This window comes from Xenopus tropicalis, chromosome 7 (genome assembly GCF_000004195.4).
Source record: "Xenopus tropicalis strain Nigerian chromosome 7, UCB_Xtro_10.0, whole genome shotgun sequence".
Classification (NCBI taxonomy): Eukaryota; Metazoa; Chordata; class Amphibia; order Anura; family Pipidae; genus Xenopus; species Xenopus tropicalis.
The window spans coordinates 11,001,069-11,019,153 of NC_030683.2; the positions used below are offsets into that span (position 1 = coordinate 11,001,069).

An 18,085-nucleotide genomic window follows, 5' to 3' on the forward strand; every position below is an offset into this window, starting at 1 on the left:
CCCCAACTGATAAAAAAATTAAATTTTTTCAAAAGTTATCTCGGAAAATAGTTATGATCCCATACAACATTTAGTATTATCTGGTGATTTAAATGAGGCACATAGCTGGTACTTAGATAAATCTATGACCCTACAAAACCAACCCATAAAAAACTAAAGTTTTAACTAATTTCTTTAACTCAAATAACCTTTTTGACTCTTGGAGATATTTGAACGCATCTAATAATTATTTTCCCTATTATTCTCATCCTTCAGGGTCAGGATCTAGAATAGATTTATTGTCCAAAGACTTATTAAATAGGATCATGGATTCTAAAATGGGTCAGTTTTTTTACTCTGATCATACTCCAGTCATAGTTCATTTAAAAAGCTTTAAACTCATATACTATGTTCTCATAAACTATATTCCCTGGAGATTTCCCGTACCACTAGCATCAAGGCCTGATTTCCTTTTTGATGATACAAGAAAGATGGAAAACTTTTCTAAAGAATAATTCTATACATTTAGAAAATCTGTTATTGCTATGGGATATTTGTAAGGTGATAATAACAGCTTATGAAAAAAGTTTTTCAAAAAATATTCATAAGAGATTGGATCTACTGAACAAACAACAGAAAAATGAATATATTAATTTTAAAACTAATCCTAAGAACATAAAGAAAAAAATTGAAAGAGACTATTGCTGGCATTAGGTAATGGCATAAGGTCACTAATTTAAATGCAAGGTTTGCTAACTATGGCAACAAAATCAATAAAATGTTATCAAATTTGGCTAGAATTCAGTCAAACTCAAACAAAATCCCTTCTCTGATAAAAACAATAAAGTAACAAATGACCCCAAGGAGAATCAAAATCTTTATTCCCCCCACCCTACAAAAGACAGAAAAAAGAAGAAAATGTTTCCGGCCTTTTTAAACTGAATGCTTCTTTTAGTGATACAAAGGTTAAACATATATTCAAAACACTAAACATAAATAAGGCAGGAGCTCCTGACAGATTCATGGGCAAATTTTACAAAATTTTACATGAAGATTCTATTCTCTATATGACTTATTTAATAGGATCCTAGAAAAAGGGGACATTCAATCTTCTAGTTATCTATCTTATATTAGGGTGATCCTGAAACAAGGAAAGGATCCTTCCTCACTAAAATCATATAGACTCATATCATTAATTAATTTAGAGATAAAGATTTTGTTTTGTTTTTTATTTTAGCAAATCAACTCTCCACTATTGTCCGAAAATTACAGATGAACAGAATAGTTTTGTAAAAGGGAAAACATAATTTAAGAACTTTGAAAAAGCTGATATTTCATGTTAAGAAGGAGATATTCCTTGCTCCTTTATATCTTGTGAGAGAAATGCTGGATTAGAGGTGGAAGGTGTTTATATTTCTCCCAGATTTCTCTCTTATATATACTAAGCTCCAGGGAAAGTATGCGAGCAGTGAAAGAGTGTTCTTTCACTGCATTCGGCTTTTGAAAAAGCCGGTAAAAAAGGGCCCTGGAGTGAATGGAAGTGAGCGGATGGGACTTCCATTCAACAGGCTATCCAGGTTTTGGTGAAGCCTGGCTAATTACTGGCCTCGTTAGGCTTCAGGGGAAACCCCTTTAAACATGGTGTCTGCAGAGTTACTCACTCTCTCCCTTCCTGGGGAACTGCCTGCATGCAGTAAGGAGAGAGCCGGACACAGTGAGTAACCAAACTACTTTTGTTTTTCGTAGAGTTGGATGCTAGATCCTCTCTATTGCATAGAGAGGGAGCTGCTGTATGTTAGTTAGAGCTGGACAGGCTAGGATTTATTTTTATGTTTTGTTTTCCAATATACTCCTGTGTGCCGGTTATATATGAATAAAGCTGATTGAGGTCAGCTTAAAACTAAATGCTGGGTGTGAACTGTTGTTTTCTGAGCCCAATCTGATCCCTGCGATCTACCTAAACCCCCAGAGACTGCACTGTTTGGACGAGTTGCCTTACATATGGTGGAGGATGCTTTGGCAATAAAAAAAATAAAAAAAAAATTTTTTTTTTTGTTTGGTTTTTTTTTTTTGGAGATTTAAAGGGCCAGAAACCCAATTTCAGCTTTGCATTATAAAGTGTTTTGCTGCAGGGCATGATGGATGACGTTATCAAGGCCTTGATACAGGCTACGGCTGCTCAGCAAGAGGCCACCAGAGTCCAGCAGCAACAGCTGATCGCAAGCCGAGAGGAACAGCGACAAGACCGGGAACTCCTCAAAGAGGTAGTGCCGCAGCTAGCTGCAAGGAGTGTTGCAGCACCTCCTACAGAAACCACTAAACCAACTGCTATACGAGCCAGCTACTATCTGCAAAAGCTGACAACAAGTGATGATGTTGAAGCGTACCTTTCCACTTTTGAGAGAATAGCAGAGCGAGAGGACTGGCCTAAAGAGCAGTGGGCAGGCATGGTGGCGCCCTTTCTCTCCGGAGAACCACAAAAAGCCTATTTTGACCTGGATCCTGTAGCCGCTAAAGATTATGATAAACTAAAAGCTGAGATTTTGGCCCGGCTGGGGTTCACCCTCTCGGTCCGTGCCCAGCGTGTTCATCAGTGGATGTTTATGGCAGAAAAGCCTCCACGCTCCCAAATGCATGACCTAATTCATCTAACTAAAAAGTGGCTGCAGCCGGAGACCCTAACAGGGCCACAGATCGTGGAGCGGATAGTGATGGACCGATACCTTAGGTCTCTGCCTTCACCTTTGCGCAAATGGGTAAGCCATGCAGACCCAACAACTGCAGACCAGCTTGTGGAAATGGTAGAGCGGTACATTTCTGCTGAGGACCTACTCAGTTTTCAACAAGTGGAGCGCACCTTGGCTCCCAAGGGGAAGCTTCCTGCATGGAAAAAGGGACCTGCGACTGATAAGAGCATGCTCCAACGTGGACAATCTACAGACGCTAGACCCAGAGACTACCAAAATGTGTCAGGAGGGACCCCTCCTCGCAGAGGACCAAATAAAGAATTGGTGCGGTGTTTTCGGTGCCATATGCTGGGACACTTTGCTGCAGACTGCAGCCTAACTGATGAACCTATGCAGTGTGAAACTGCCTTAACAAAGAGACGTACGTCGATGTATGCTCGGATTGTGTGTACTGCCCTTCCAAAGACAGGGAAAGATAAATACCTGTGTGATGTTATTGTGGAAGGAAAGCCAGTGAATGCATTATTAGATTCTGGTAGCCAGGTTACTCTGATGAAATCTGTGTTGGTTGAAACCCCTCAATATGGGCCTGATACTGTAGGGGTTACATGTATACATGGGGATACTAGCGAGTATTCTATGGCTGAAGTGGAAATCAAAACTGCCTACGGGACATTAAGGTACCCTGTAGGGTTGGTTCCCACTTTACCACATGATGTAATTTTGGGGAGAAACTTCCCACATTTCTGGAAATTGTGGGAAACTGACAAGGTTATGGACCAGTCCTACTTAAAGGGAAGCTGCCCTGATTCCGGCAGTAAAGTGTCTGAGGTTGTACCGGATGGTGGGGCTACTATAGATTTTCCCTTTTCTGTATTAGCAGGGGAATCTGATGAGGTAGACCTGGAACCCCAGGTTGACCAGACTATATCAGGTGGGGAAGTCCATGTAGACCCAGTTGAGGAAGACAATGACATGCCTGACTTGGAGATTAGGAGGGATAATTTTGCTTCAGAGCAGTTAAAGGATCCCACACTGTCTAGAGCAAGGGCCAATGTAAAAATGATAGATGGGAAACCTGTAGACTCTGACTCTAGACCCTCTTGTCCCTACTTAGCCCTCCAAAATGACCTGCTATATCAGGTAGTAGAAAAGGGAAATGACCGGGTGGAGCAGCTGGTTGTCCCAAAACCATACCGGCGTATGGTACTTGACCTCGCACATAAACATGTGATGGGCGGACATTTAGGGGTAGAGAAAACAAAGGAGCGAACGGTTTTTCTGGCCAGGGCTACATGGTGAAGTTGAGCAATACTGTAGTTCCTGTCCAGACTGCCAGTATTCGGCTCCTAGGCCACATTTTCGTAGCCCTTTGGTCCCTCTCCCTGTGATAGAGACACCATTTGAGTAAAGCATGACATCATAACTGAACCAAGGGTAAGGGTTAACGTAAAACCTTATAGGGTGCCTGAAGCTAGACGAGAAGCCATATCTCAGGAAGTTAAAAAGATGTTAGAGTTGGGAGTCATTGAGGAGTCATATAGCGACTGGTCCAGTCCCATTGTCTTAATACCAAAACCGGATGGGAGCTGGCGCTTCTGCAATGACTTTAGAAAACTAAATACTGTCTCCAAATTTGATGCCTACCCTATGCCTCGTGTGGACGAATTAATTGAGAGACTAGGGACGGCTAGATACCTGACAACCTTAGATTTGACGAAGGGCTATTGGCAGATTCCCCTGACGGACCGAGCCAAAGAGAAAACTGCTTTTAGCACTCCCGAAGGTCTGTTCCAGTATGTAGTGTTGCCATTTGGGTTACATGGAGCCCCAGCAACCTTCCAACGTACCATGGACCAAATCTTAAGGCCCCACAGGCAGTACGCAGCAGCGTACCTTGATGACGTAGTTATCCATAGCTCGGATAGGCAATCCCATCTACCCAGGGTACAGGCCGTGCTTGATTCCATACGAATGGCCGGTCTGACAGCTAACCCAAAAAAATGTAGCATAGGCCTGGAAGAAGCCAAGTATTTGGGATACAACATTGGTAGAGGGCTAGTTAAGCCTCAGCTTAACAAGGTGCAGGCAATTCAAGACTGGCCTAGACCAGTCACAAAAAAACAGGTTAGAGCTTTTTTGGGGATCACTGGTTACTACAGAAGGTTCATAGCTAACTTTGCCACTATAGCTGTCCCTCTGACTGACCTTACAAAAGGGACCAAGTCCATAATGATCAAGTGGAACTCTGAGGCAGAACAGGCCTTTCAGACCCTAAAAAAAGCCTTATGCAGCCAACCAGTACTGATAACCCCAAACTTTACACAGAAATTTATTGTGCAGACTGACGCATCCGATGTGGGAGTCGGAGCAGTACTGTCCCAAATTAGAGAGGGTGCAGAGCATCCTATAGTTTTCCTGAGTAAAAAGCTGAACATCCATGAAAGAAACTATGCTACAGTAGAGAAGGAATGCTTAGCAGTGAAATGGGCGCTGGAGGAGCTTAGATACTATCTGTTAGGCCACCAGTTTACATTAGTTACTGACCACGCCCCCCTTAAATGGATGTGTGAAAATCGTGAAAAGAATAGAAGGGTGACAAGGTGGTTCCTGGCCCTGCAGAACTACAAGTTCACAGTGGAGCATAGACCGGGGTCCCAGCTGGGAAATGCAGATGCCTTATCCCGGGTGCTAGTTGTGTTCCGACCCCTACGTCGAAAAAGAGGGGGAGGGTGTGTGAGAGAAATGCTGGATTAGAGGTGGAAGGTGTTTATATTTCTCCCAGATTTCTCTCTTATATATACTAAGCTCCAGGGAAAGTATGTCAGCAGTGAAAGAGTGTTCTTTCACTGCATTCGGCTTTTGAAAAAGCCGGTAAAAAAGGGCCCTGGAGTGAATGGAAGTGAGCGGGTGGGACTTCCATTCAACAGGCTATCCAGGTTTTGGTGAAGCCTGGCTAATTACTGGCCTCGTTAGGCATCAGGGGAAACCCCTTTAAACATGGTGTCTGCAGAGTTACTCACTCTCTCCCTTCCTGGGGAACTGCCTGCATGCAGTAAGGAGAGAGCCGGACACAGTGAGTAACCAAACTACTTTTGTTTTTCGTAGAGTTGGATGCTAGATCCTCTCTATTGCATAGAGAGGGAGCTGCTGTATGTTAGTTAGAGCCGGACAGGCTAGGATTTATTTTTATGTTTTGTTTTCCAATATACTCCTGTGTGCCGGTTATATATGAATAAAGCTGATTGAGGTCAGCTTAAAACTAAATGCTGGGTGTGAACTGTTGTTTTCTGAGCCCAATCTGATCCCTGCGATCTACCTAAACCCCCAGAGACTGCACTGTTTGGACGAGTTGCCTTACAATCTGTAGATGCTGAGAAAGCGTTTGATAATGTACAGTATGCTGGTTCCATTTGTTCGATTCTCTTCAATCCTTTGGCTTTGAAGGCAATTTTATTGGTTTCAAACAATCTCTGTATTCAGTCCCCAAACCCCAAATCTTAGTATCGGGAGAAATATCAAATTCTTTTTCTTTAAAAAGGGGTACTTGAAAAGGATGTCCTCTGTTATCTCTTTTATTTAACCTTTCTTTAGGTTACCTGAAACGTACCACGTTGAGAAGCACTTTGTGCGGGGGAACCCAATCAATGGAGGAAAACACCAGGGATGAGCGAAAATTGTCGGCAGGCATGGATTAATTGTGAGTTTCCACATTTCACCATTGGTGGACAAAAAAAAGTTGTGCATGTAAAAAAAAGACCAATGTCATAAATCACACGACAATTTTTTTTATACACACAATTTTTTTTACATACGTGACAATTTTTTGGACGCACATAATTTTTTGCATTCTGCTACATTGTTGCCGTTTTGCAGGGTTTTTTAAGTTTCGCAAATATTTTCGGAAAAGCAAAACGTGACAGATTCGCTCATCCCTAATAATAAAGTCTGGTACTTTTTTGTCTCTTGGGCAGCACAATGTGGTGTAGATTTCACAGCATACAATCAGGTTTGGAGAAAAGTAGTACCTTAAGGGAACAGGTATCTGCACAGCAATACTGGGCAAGAGGCATTAGTCATCCAGTTTCTAAAGGCAGAAGTGAGAATTAATCCTTCAGTTAGAGTGCTAGCTCCACCATGGGTTCTGCCACTTGTGTTTGAATTCCTTTCAAAATCTCCTTTTCATCCAATAGGAGAGTCTGCTTTCTGGTTGCCATTGCATCAGGTTAAAGAGTTGCTTAGATTCAGGCTCTCTCTTCCAAACCTCCACATACGATCTTTAATAGCCAAGGTCCTAGATATTCTGCCAAAGGTAGACTATAGTTTTCACATCAATGAGCCTATAAGTTGATGAGCCTATGCATTTGCCTGCATTTAATACTGAGAAGAGTTCAGATACATGTGATGCCTTGGATGCAAGGAGCAGTTTAAAAGCATATCTAGAGGCTACTAATGCTATTCGTAAGTCAGGTGTGAGATGGCCCTTTATAGCAACTTTAAGAAGATGGATTGTAATTAGTGATGAGCGAATCTGTCCTGTTTTGCTTCGCCAAAAAATTTGCGAATCTTTCAAAAGATTTGGGAAGTGTAAAAAAAATAAAAATAAAAAGGGGGTTAGGGGTATATATATATATGATACATATAAATGATCAGTTTAGATATATTGAATATGTTTGCCTAAAAAGATGGGTCTTTAGGGAGTGTTTTAAGGTCTGGAAGGAGAGGGACTGCTTATTCACTGGCAGTGTGTTGTCTCATTTGACAAGGAGTGTCATGGCATCCTGGGCAGCAGAAGCAGGCGTATCAGCAGATGACATCTCAGGGCGCCAATCTGGGCTAGCTCTAATACATTTATAATGCATTATCATGTTGATGTTAGGTCCAAGAGTAAGGCCTCTTTTGGTCATAAAATTAGTGTTGGCCAAGTGTGGCCAAGTTTAATTAAAGTTTCTTGGCATCAAAGCTGTGTTTTTTTTCCTCCCTTTTCTGATTGCTTTAGTATCTCCAGAATGTTTATGCTGGCCAGGGAAACATTAAATTCCTATCATACTTACCATTATTTTACTTTCCTAGCCAACCCTCTGGTCAGCATGCCCACCCTTAATCACAAGCTTTTCACATAGATGGGGAGGGCAGGAGGAGAGGAGAATGTATAGATTGCTAAGGGACATATCTACACAGAGGTGGGAGGGGCGGGACTACCAGAATGTTTATGCTGACCAGGGGGATGGCCAGGAAAGGGAAATCACTGTAAGTATGATGGGAATTTATCCTTTCTAAATGCTAGGGTAAATTGTGCCCTAGTTACTAAATAGCTGCTAAATTCCATACTGAAATTATAAATAATAAAATAAAATAATAATAATAAAATAATTTTCTCAATTGAAAATTGTCTTAGAATATTCCTGTCTACATCATACTAAAAGTTAATTTAATTTCAAATTAGAATGAATATATATACCATTAACAAAACAAAGTGAGGACTTTCCTTTTCAGATTCAAGTTTCATTAACTGTAATTAGCAAATATTTATTAAAAATAGATTAAAATATGTGCCTCATTTTATTAAAGGAAGATTGAAATTCTCTGTTCTTTAATGTGTAAATAAGAGGATTTAGCACAGGGCCCAGGGCAATGTACAGCAGTGAGAAATACTTGTCTCTTTTTAGGGAATAACTTGAGGTGGGTTTTATGTACAAGCAAAAAATTGCCCCATAAAGGGTTATCACACAGGCCAGGTGAGAAGCACAGGTAGAAAAGGCTTTTTGTCTCCCCTCTGAGGATTGTATTTTCAGGATAGCAGAGATGATAAATATGTATGAGGCCAGAGTAAGGAGGAAGGCATTTAAAGTCAGCAATGTCCCTTCAATGTAATTTAAAAGTTCCACACTAAAAGTGCTGCTGCAGGAAAGTTTTAGCAATGGTGTGACATCACAGAAAAAATGTTTTATAAGACGGGAAGCACAATATGATAGTTTAGATATAAGAAAAAAATGGCCGACAGGGTCAACAAAACCAACAGTGAATGCTGCAGTTATAAGCCCAGCACAGTGTTTCCTGCTCATTCGGGCAATGTAATGAAGGGGGTCACAGATGGCAACATAACGATCATATGCCATGGCCGTCAGGAGAAAGTATTCACTGCAAGCCAAGGATGCGAAAACATACATTTGAGTCATACACCCCAAGAATGAAATGTTATTTTGTTGTGTGAGAAGAATATGTAGCAAATTAGGTAAAATATTTGAGGTGGAAGAAATGTCTATGAGTGAAAGGTTCAGCAAGAATATGTACATGGGGGTGTGTAAGTGAGGATTGCATGAAATGACTAAGAATATGATGAGATTTCCCAGCAGAATGATGAGATAGATTCCAAGGAATAGCACAAAAAGAGAGATTTGAAGCTCAGGAGTATCAGAGAACCCTTGGATGATGAATCCTGAAATATTGTCTTTACTTTCTGAAACCATTTTCCTTCCTTCCTGTGGAAGCAAAATAAAGTATGAGTAGTGATGAGCGAATCTGTCCCATTTCGCTTAACCAAAAAGATTGCAAATCTTTCAAAAGATTTGTGAAATGGTGAAAAATTGGCAAAAGAAGTAAAAAGTTGTGCGCCAAAAAAATTGTTGCGCGACAATTCTTTTGATGAGAGACATTTGTTTTTGACGGGAGAAACAATTCTTTTGATGAGAGACATTTGTTTTTGACGGGAGAAACAATTCTTTTGATGAGAGACATTTGTTTTTGACGGGAGAGACAATTCTTTTGATGAGAGACATTTGTTTTTGACGGGAGAGACAATTCTTTTGATGAGAGGCGATTCATTTTGATGCGAGAGACAATTCTTTTGATGAGAGATAATTCAGCACGTGTCCAAAAATAGTTGCCCGCATCAAAAGAATTATCGTGAGCAACAAAAGAATTGACACGTGACAATTCTTTAGAAGCTCACAACAATTCTTTTACGCGGGTCAATTCTTCTGACGCGGTGACAATTTTTGGATGCATGCTGAATTTTTTTGCAGCAAATTTGTGGCCAAGGAACTGTCTCTTTCTGTGTTTGGATCTCAGTGTGTCAATCTCTTGTAACAACTATTGGTGGAAGGTCAAATATTTACCTTTGTTAAAGCTACAACCATAGGAAATCAAAGATCTTTTTTTAGTGGCAGGAATGCAATGCTGCTATTAGGTTATAGGACTTTATCACTTTAAAGAACAAGTGACAGTAAAAATTTTTATTAAAAAAATTAAAAGTACACCTTCTAAATAATACCCATGTCCAGCTGCATTGTATTTAATCACCTACTATTTAGCCAAAAAATCATCAGTAACACTCCTCTCCACGCTATGGACACCTTTTTGAAGAAAGGCGATATGGCGACTCGCCACTCTGTACGAGCGCGCCCCCGACGTCTCTCCTCTTCACATGACATTCGGCCCTAACCCGGAAGCTCAGTTATGGCTGTGAAGAGGAGGGGGAGAGACATCCTACTGGAACAGCTGAGGGGGGGGAAGGCTGTTGAAGGGAACGAGGGAAAGAGCGCTGGGTGAGAGGTATGCGAAGGGAGTTCTGGCAGACACGCTGGGGTTAAGGCTGCTAAACGGAACGCTTGGGTAAGTATGCAATGGGGGAAGGGAGTTGTGGCAAGCACGCTGGGGTTAAGGCTGCTGAATGTACCTGCGCTGGCTGAGCAGTGTCCGAAGGGGAAGGGACTTTTTAGCAGACACGTGGGTGGATGGTTGTTGAAGGGAAGCCGGTAGCAGAGCAGTAGCTTGTTGCTAAGCGACGGTATGCATGGAGGCGGGATTTTCAAAAGCAAAACCAGGAAGAAGCTGACGGCAGCGCGCACGTAGTGGAGAAGCAGCTTTCAGGCCCTGCAAGATGGCGAAGGCCCTATATACTTCACAGGAAAGTGGCAATTAGGATTTTTTACTGATGTATTATAGGAAAGCAGCATGCAGCAGAGCATTTGAAGTAAAAACTGTAAGTTGATTGATTGGGACTGGGATGTATTAATGGTGTTACTGGTCCTTTAACTCCATCTAAATTCACATTGGATTAGTGAATAGTGCAACAATGGCCTCTTGTATGCTGGACTGGAATATAAATATATCAGTATGTTGCCATAAGCTAAATGACTTCTCCTTGTTGCAGTGTATTCCATTTTCCTACTATATGCTGTATCTGTACAGTCTATGTTCTCTTAAAAGCATCAGACTGTATGAATGAATTAAGTCTTCATTTTTTATTATTTCAAGTCTCTGAATTATTTAGTAATTAAAAGTAACAATAACAATAAAACTGGAGCCTCACAGAGCAATAGGCTTTTTAACTGCCGGAGTGAGCGACCCCCATTTGAAAGCTGGAAAGAATCAGAAGAGGAAGGCAAATAATTCCAAAAGTATAAAAATATAAACTAAAGACCACTTGAAAAGTTACTAAGAATGGGTCATTCTATAACATACTAAAGGGGAACCAGCCCTTTAAAGGTGTGTAATTTTGTTTTACTCTGTTGCAGGCAGGTTATAAAAAAAAACCATCATTATTATTAATTATTTATGATCTGCCTATGCATTTTTACATTTTTATTTTAATATTTTTTATATTCATGTATTCAGTATATGAAGAAAAGGTTTGTAAATTTGTTTAATTTTATTTGGTTGGATTTAAGGCAAAGAGTTACAAACTCAGTACGTCATGTCATAGTTAGACCCGATTTTAACTAATGAGGGCTAAAACATTGGATACACTGTGTTGAATAAAGAATAATTCTTTATGAAAAATTGGGAAAAATTGGTGTGCGTTCCATTATATTACTCCATTATATTATTATTATATTACATTATAAATCCACTGCAGGGGAACACAGGGTGAAATGCCAAAGTGTAAGATCCCTAAGAAACTGTGTGCTCTAACAAAGGCTTTTGGGTCTTTTTGGTTCTAATGCTGTTAGTGCTGCTCACAGGTCTTTTATCATATATATGAATAAATATCGATATTTCAATCTTTTTATTTTGTTGATGAGCTATTTGTAAAACATTTAGAGAATATTCCTACAGTGCCCCCATCACTTACCTTTTTTGCTCAACCTAAGGATCAAAAGGTTCTTCCATGCAGGTGCACAGGGTCGGTCACAGTGCCAGTCTCTTCAGGAACTAACCCAGTTTATATAACCAGTGTGACAAAGGGAATTCTTCTGAGAATACCAATTAATCAGCTCATTTTCTAAACATATATCTTAATTGCTGTATGAACTGTTAATAGTAAAATATTGGATCCTTATATGAAAATGCTCTGGACAAAAATACTGGTTTCAAAATGTACCTCTCCGCCAAGTGAAATAATGTTTTCAAAGAGCATTTCTAAAAATCCATTGGCATAACTTGGCACATTTAGGCCACTAAAAGGTTTATCTATGAACCCACATTGCTATTTTACATAAAAAAAAATTGGCATCCCAATTTTATTAAATAACCCTTTCGGTGCCATTTCGGAAAATTTTGTATAGATTCTCTATTTCACCCTTTAACACATATGTTTTTTAATCATTTTTCTAGTTCAGCCCCCTCAAATGAGTTTTTGATATTGATGTGTCCTATTCTATTATCCATCTTATCTCTATGGCTGTTCATAGTTTTAATTCAGACTGTTGGGGACCCTTTTTATGAACTTGAGTGCCCACAATATGCATGTTTGTCCAGTGGGTATGCCTTTTGCCACTTTTTAAACCTGCAAATATTTAAAATAATTGCATAATTGAATAATTTTAGTGCAGGACTTCCGGTTATGGCGCCTGGAGGAGACGTGCTGAGGTTCTCCAATAATTGCCCTCTCAAAATCAGCCATATAGCATCACAAAGAGGAAATAATTTCTTTCTAAAGGAAATCCTTCATGAAGAGGGTCCGCAGCTAATAACAGTACATGAACAGTACTTATCTTATCTGAGTAGTTGTTCATTGTTTGTCGAGTGGGGAGCAGAGGCAGCCTGGATGAGGAATGCCTGCAGCTATTTTGTGATTTTATGGTTTAAATTCCCACCCTAAATGACTGAGAATTCTCAGCACTTTAAAAACAAACATGAGTGCTGATATAGCTCTAATACAAGAGACACATTTGACAGGTAATATGGGGGGCTATATTGATACATAAAAACCTTGATCCTCAAATCCTCTCCACAAAAAGTGATGATCGGGGTACATTTATATACACAGAGGTACTTTTGTTGGGTTCTACATGAAATATATGCTCAGCTTATACCCCAACTGATAAAAAATTTTTAATTTTTTCAAAAGTTATCTCGGAAAATAGTTATGATCCCATACAACATTAAGGGGCTGATTTACTTACCCACGAATGGGTCGAATGGAGTCCGATTGCGTTTTTTTCGTAATGATCGGTATTTTGCGATTTTTTCGTATGTTTTGTGATTTTTTCGGATTCTTTACGAATTTTTCGTTACCAATACGATTTTTGCGTAAAAACGCGAGTTTTCCTATCCATTACGAAAGTTGCGTAAAAAGTTGCGCATTTTTCGTAGCGTTAAAACTTACGCGAAAAATGCGCAACTTTTCGCGTAAGTTTTAACGCTACGAAAAATGCGCAACTTTTTACGCAACCTTCGTAATGGATACGAAAAACTCGCGTTTTTACGCAAAAATCGTATTGGTAACGAAAAATTCGTACAGAATCCGAAAAAATCGCAAAACATACGAAAAAGTCGCAAAATGTTCGTTTTCAAGTCGGAACTTTTCCAATTCGGGTCGGATTCGTGGGTTAGTAAATCAGCCCCTTAGTATTATCTGGTGATTTAAATGAGGCACATAGCTGGTACTTAGATAAATCTAGGACCCTTACAAAACCAACCCATAAAAAACTTAAGTTTTAACTAATTTCTTTAACTCAAATAACCTTTTTGACTCTTGGAGATATTTGAACACATCTAATAATGATTTTACCTATTATTCTCATCCTTCAGGGTCAGGATCTAGAATAGATTTATTGTCCAAAGACTTATTAAATAGGATCATGGATTCTAAAATGGGTCAGTTTTTTTTACTCTGATCATACTCCAGTCATAGTTCATTTAAAAAGCTTTAAACTCATATACTATGTTCTCATAAACTATATTCCCTGGAGATTTCCCGTACCACTAGCATCAAGGCCTGATTTCCTTTTGATGATACAAGAAAGATGGAAAACTTTTCTAAAGAATAATTCTATACATTTAGAAAATCTGTTATTGCCATGGGATATTTGTAAGGTGATAATAACAGCTTATGAAAAAAGTTTTTTTAAAAAATATTCATAAGAGATTGGATCTACTGAACAAACAACAGAAAGATGAATATATTAATTTTAAAACTAATCCTAAGAACATAAAGAAAAAATTGAAAGAGACTATTGCTGGCATAAGGTAATGGCATAAGGTCACTAATTTAAATGCAAGGTTTGCTAACTATGGCAACAAAATCAATAAAATGTTATCAAATTTGGCTAGAATTCAGTCAAAATCAAACAAAATCCCTTCTCTGACAGATAAAAACAATAAAGTAACAAATGACCCCAAGGAGAATGCTGAAATTTTTAAGGGTTCTATCAAAATCTTTATTCTCCCCACCCTACAAAAGACAGAAAAAAGAAGACAATTTTTCCGTAAATTGTCATTGCCAAAGTTATCTCCTAACCGCCTTTTTAAACTGAATGCTTCTTTTAGTGATACAGAGGTTAAACATATATTCAAAACACTAAACATAAATAAGGCAGGAGGTCCCGACGGATTCATGGGCAATTTTTACAAAATTTTACATGAAGATACTATTCTCTATATGACTTATTTAATAGGATCCTAGAAAAAGGGGACATTCAATCTTCTAGTTATCTATCTTATATTAGGGTGATCCTGAAACAAGGAAAGGATCCTTCCTCACCTAAATCATATAGACTCATATCATTAATTAATTTAGATATAAAGATTTTGTTTTGTTTTTTATTTTAGCAAATCAACTCTCCACTATTGTCCCAAAATTACAGATGAACAGAATAGTTTTGTAAAAGGGAAAACTGGTGCTCATAATTTAAGAACTTTGATAAAGCTGATATTTCATCTTAAGAATGGGAAATTCTTTGCTCCTTTATATCTGTAAATGTTGAGATAATTTGATAATGTACAGTATGCTGGTTCCATTTGTTCGATTCTATTCAATCATTTGGCTTTAAAGGGAATTTTATTGGTTTCATACAATCTCTGTATTCAGTCCCCAAACCCCAAATCTTAGTATCGGGAGAAATATCAAATTCTTTTTCTTTGAAAAGAGGTACTTAAAAAAGGATGTCCTCTGTTACCTCTTTTATTTAACCTTGCTTTAGGTTACCTGAAATGTATCAGGGTGGAAGCACTTACATAGTGTAGGATACTGTGTGGGGGAACCCAATCAATGGAGGAAAACACCAGGGATGAGCGAAAATTTTCGGCAGGCATGGATTCACTGTGAGTTTCCATATTTCACCATTGGCGGACAAAAAAAAGTTGTGCATGTCAAAAAAAGACCAATGTCATAAATCACATGCCAATTTTTTTTTATACACACAACTATTTTTTTTACACACATGACAATTTTTTGGACGCATATAATTTTTTTCATTCTGCGAAATTGTTGCCATTTGGCAGGGTTTTTTCACAGTTTCGCAAATATTTTCGGAGAAGCAAAACGTGACAGATTTGCTCATCACTAATAATAAAGTCTGGGACTTTTTTGTCTCTTGTGCAGCACACTATGGAGTAAATTCCACAGCATGCCTCAGGTGACTAAGGTGTTAGATTTTCTACAATCAGGTTTGGAGAAAAGTAGTACCTTAAGGGAACAGGTATCTGCACAGCAATACTGGGCAAGAATTTTTCAACTGAGGCATTAGTCATCCAGTTTCTAAAGGCAGAAGTGAGAATTAAACCTTCAGTTAGAGTGCTAGTGCCACCATGGGATCTGCCACTTGTGCTTGAATTCCTTTCAAAATCTCCTTTTTATCCAGTAGGAGAATCTGCTTTCTTTTTGCTATTTTATCAGACTAAAGAGTTTCTTAGAATTAGGCACTCTCTTCCAAACCTCCACATATGATTTTTAATGGCCAAGGTCCTAGATCTTCTGCCAAAGGTAGGCTATAGTTTTCACATCAATGAGCCTATAAGTTGATGAGCCTATACATTTGCCTGCATTTAATACTGAGGAGGCTTTTGGATACATGTGATGCCTTGGATGCAAGGAGCAGTTTGAAAGCATATATAGGGCCTACTAATGCTAAGTCAGTCAGGTCTTCATAATTCCAGCAGGAGCAAGAAAGTGTGAGATGGCCTCTACAGCAACTTTAAGTAGATGGATTGTAATAGTTATCATCAATCATCAATCATCAATCATCAATCATCAATCATCAATCATCAATCATCATCATCATCATCATTTTATATAGTGCCAGCAAATTACTCAGCTCTTCACAATAAATGTATACAAACATGGATCTTAAAAAGTTTAACAAACAAGGGTGTACAGAGTAACAATGGTATCAGAGGATCCTGCTTACAAGAGCTTACAATCTACAGGGTTTAGGGGTACATTGAAACAAAAGGAAGGTGGATACTGATTGATGAAGTCAGATTGCTTTAGTATCCATGATAGGAATTTATCCTTTCTAAATGCTAGGGTATGTTGTGCCCTAGCAACTAAATAGCTGCTAAATTCCATACTGAAATTAGAAATAACAACATTTCAAAAAATAATTTTCTCAATTGAAATTTTTTTCAGAATATCCCTGTCTACATCATACAAAAAGTTAATTTAATTTGAATTTAAAATGAAAATATATACCTTTAACAAAACGAAGTGATGAGGACTTTCCTGTTGAGATTCAAGTTTCATTAAATGTAGTTAACAAATATTTATTGAAAATAGGTTAAATTATTTGCCGCATTTTATTAAAGGAAGATTGAAATTCTCTGTTCTTCAGTGTGTAAATAAAAGGATTTAGCACAGGGCCCAGGGCAATGTACAGCAGTGAGAAATACTTGTCTCTTTTTGGGGAATAACTTGTGGTGGGTCTCATATACAAGCAAAATGCTGTCCCATAAAGGGTTATCACACAGGCCAGGTGAGAAGCACAGGTAGAAAAGGCTTTTTGTCTCCCCTCTGAGGATTGTATTTTCAGGATAGCAGAGATGATAAATATGTATGAGGTCAGAGTCAGGAAGAAGGAACCGAAAGTCAGCAATGTCCCTTCAATGTAATTCAGAAGTTCCACACTAAAAGTGCTGCTGCAGGAAAGTTGTAGCAATGGTGTGACATCACAGAAAAAATGGTTAATAAGATGGGAAGCACAATATGATAGTTTAGATATAAGAACAAAATGGCCGACAGGGTCAACAAAACCCACAGTGAATACTGCAGTTATAAGCCCAGCACAATGTTTCCTGCTCATTCGGGCAATGTAATGAAGGGGATCACAGATGGCAACATAACGATCATATGCCATGGCCGTCAGGAGAAAGTATTCACTCGAAGCCAAGGACACAAAAACATACATTTGAGTCATACACCCCAAGAATGAAATGTTATTTTGTTGAGTGAGAAGAATATGTAGCAAATTAGGGAAAATATTTGTAGTGAAAGAAATGTCTATGAGTGAAAGGTTCAGCAAGAATATGTACATGGGGGTGTGTAAGTGAGGATTGCATGAAATGACTAAGAATATGATGAGATTTCCCAGCAGAATGATGAGATAGATTCCAAGGAATAGCACAAAAAGAGAGATTTGGAGCTCAGGAGTATCAGAGAACCCTTGAAGGTGGAATGCTGAAACATTTTCTTTAATTTCTGAAGCCATTTAAATTTCTTCTTGTGAAAGAAAATTAAAGTAAGAAATATATTAAATATGTATAAACACCCGTTGGAAATGTATCACTGAAATTTTGTCTTTCTATAATTTTGGACATTAATAGTAGCCATATTTATCCAGTCATCGTAATGGCCAAGAAACCAACGTGTACTTCTGTGCTCGGGTCTCAGTGGGCCAGTCTCTTGTAATACTGTATATGGTAACATTTTGTAAACAAAAAAGTGCATAATGTTTAAAGATTAAAAAAATAAAACAACAGTTAGAGGTGGTAGGGGATATATCCAACCTTTGTTACCATAGGAATTCATAGTTAATGTTGCCCACAGCAGTTATTTCTCTACTTTCCCCAGTACATGTAGGTTATAGGACATTATCACTTAAACTCCATTATACTGTATTTTACATTGGATAAGTGAATAGTGCAACAATGGCCTCTTGTATGCTGGACTGGCATTTACCAGTATATACCAGTATGTTGCCATAAGCTAAATGACTTCTCCTTGTTGCAGTGTATTTCATTTTGTTACTATATGCTGT

General features: G+C 38.6%; 2 protein-coding genes across 2 annotated transcripts; both read right to left on the reverse strand.

Annotated features, from left to right (window-relative positions):
* Window positions 1-6,738: 6,738 nt before the first annotated feature.
* LOC116412160 (olfactory receptor 1019-like) lies at window positions 6,739-8,761 on the reverse strand (the record flags this gene model as incomplete). Its single annotated transcript, XM_031905790.1, has 2 exons — window positions 6,739-6,753; window positions 8,288-8,761. Coding segments are annotated over 2 exons (489 nt in total), but the record flags the coding sequence as incomplete, so codon positions are not given.
* A 7,848-nt stretch (window positions 8,762-16,609) lies between these two features.
* On the reverse strand, window positions 16,610-17,536 carry LOC105945344 (olfactory receptor 8H3-like). Its single transcript, XM_012953053.2, has one exon. The coding sequence runs from the start codon at window positions 17,534-17,536 to the stop codon at window positions 16,610-16,612; it is 927 nt and encodes a 308-aa protein (XP_012808507.2).
* Window positions 17,537-18,085: the final 549 nt, after the last annotated feature.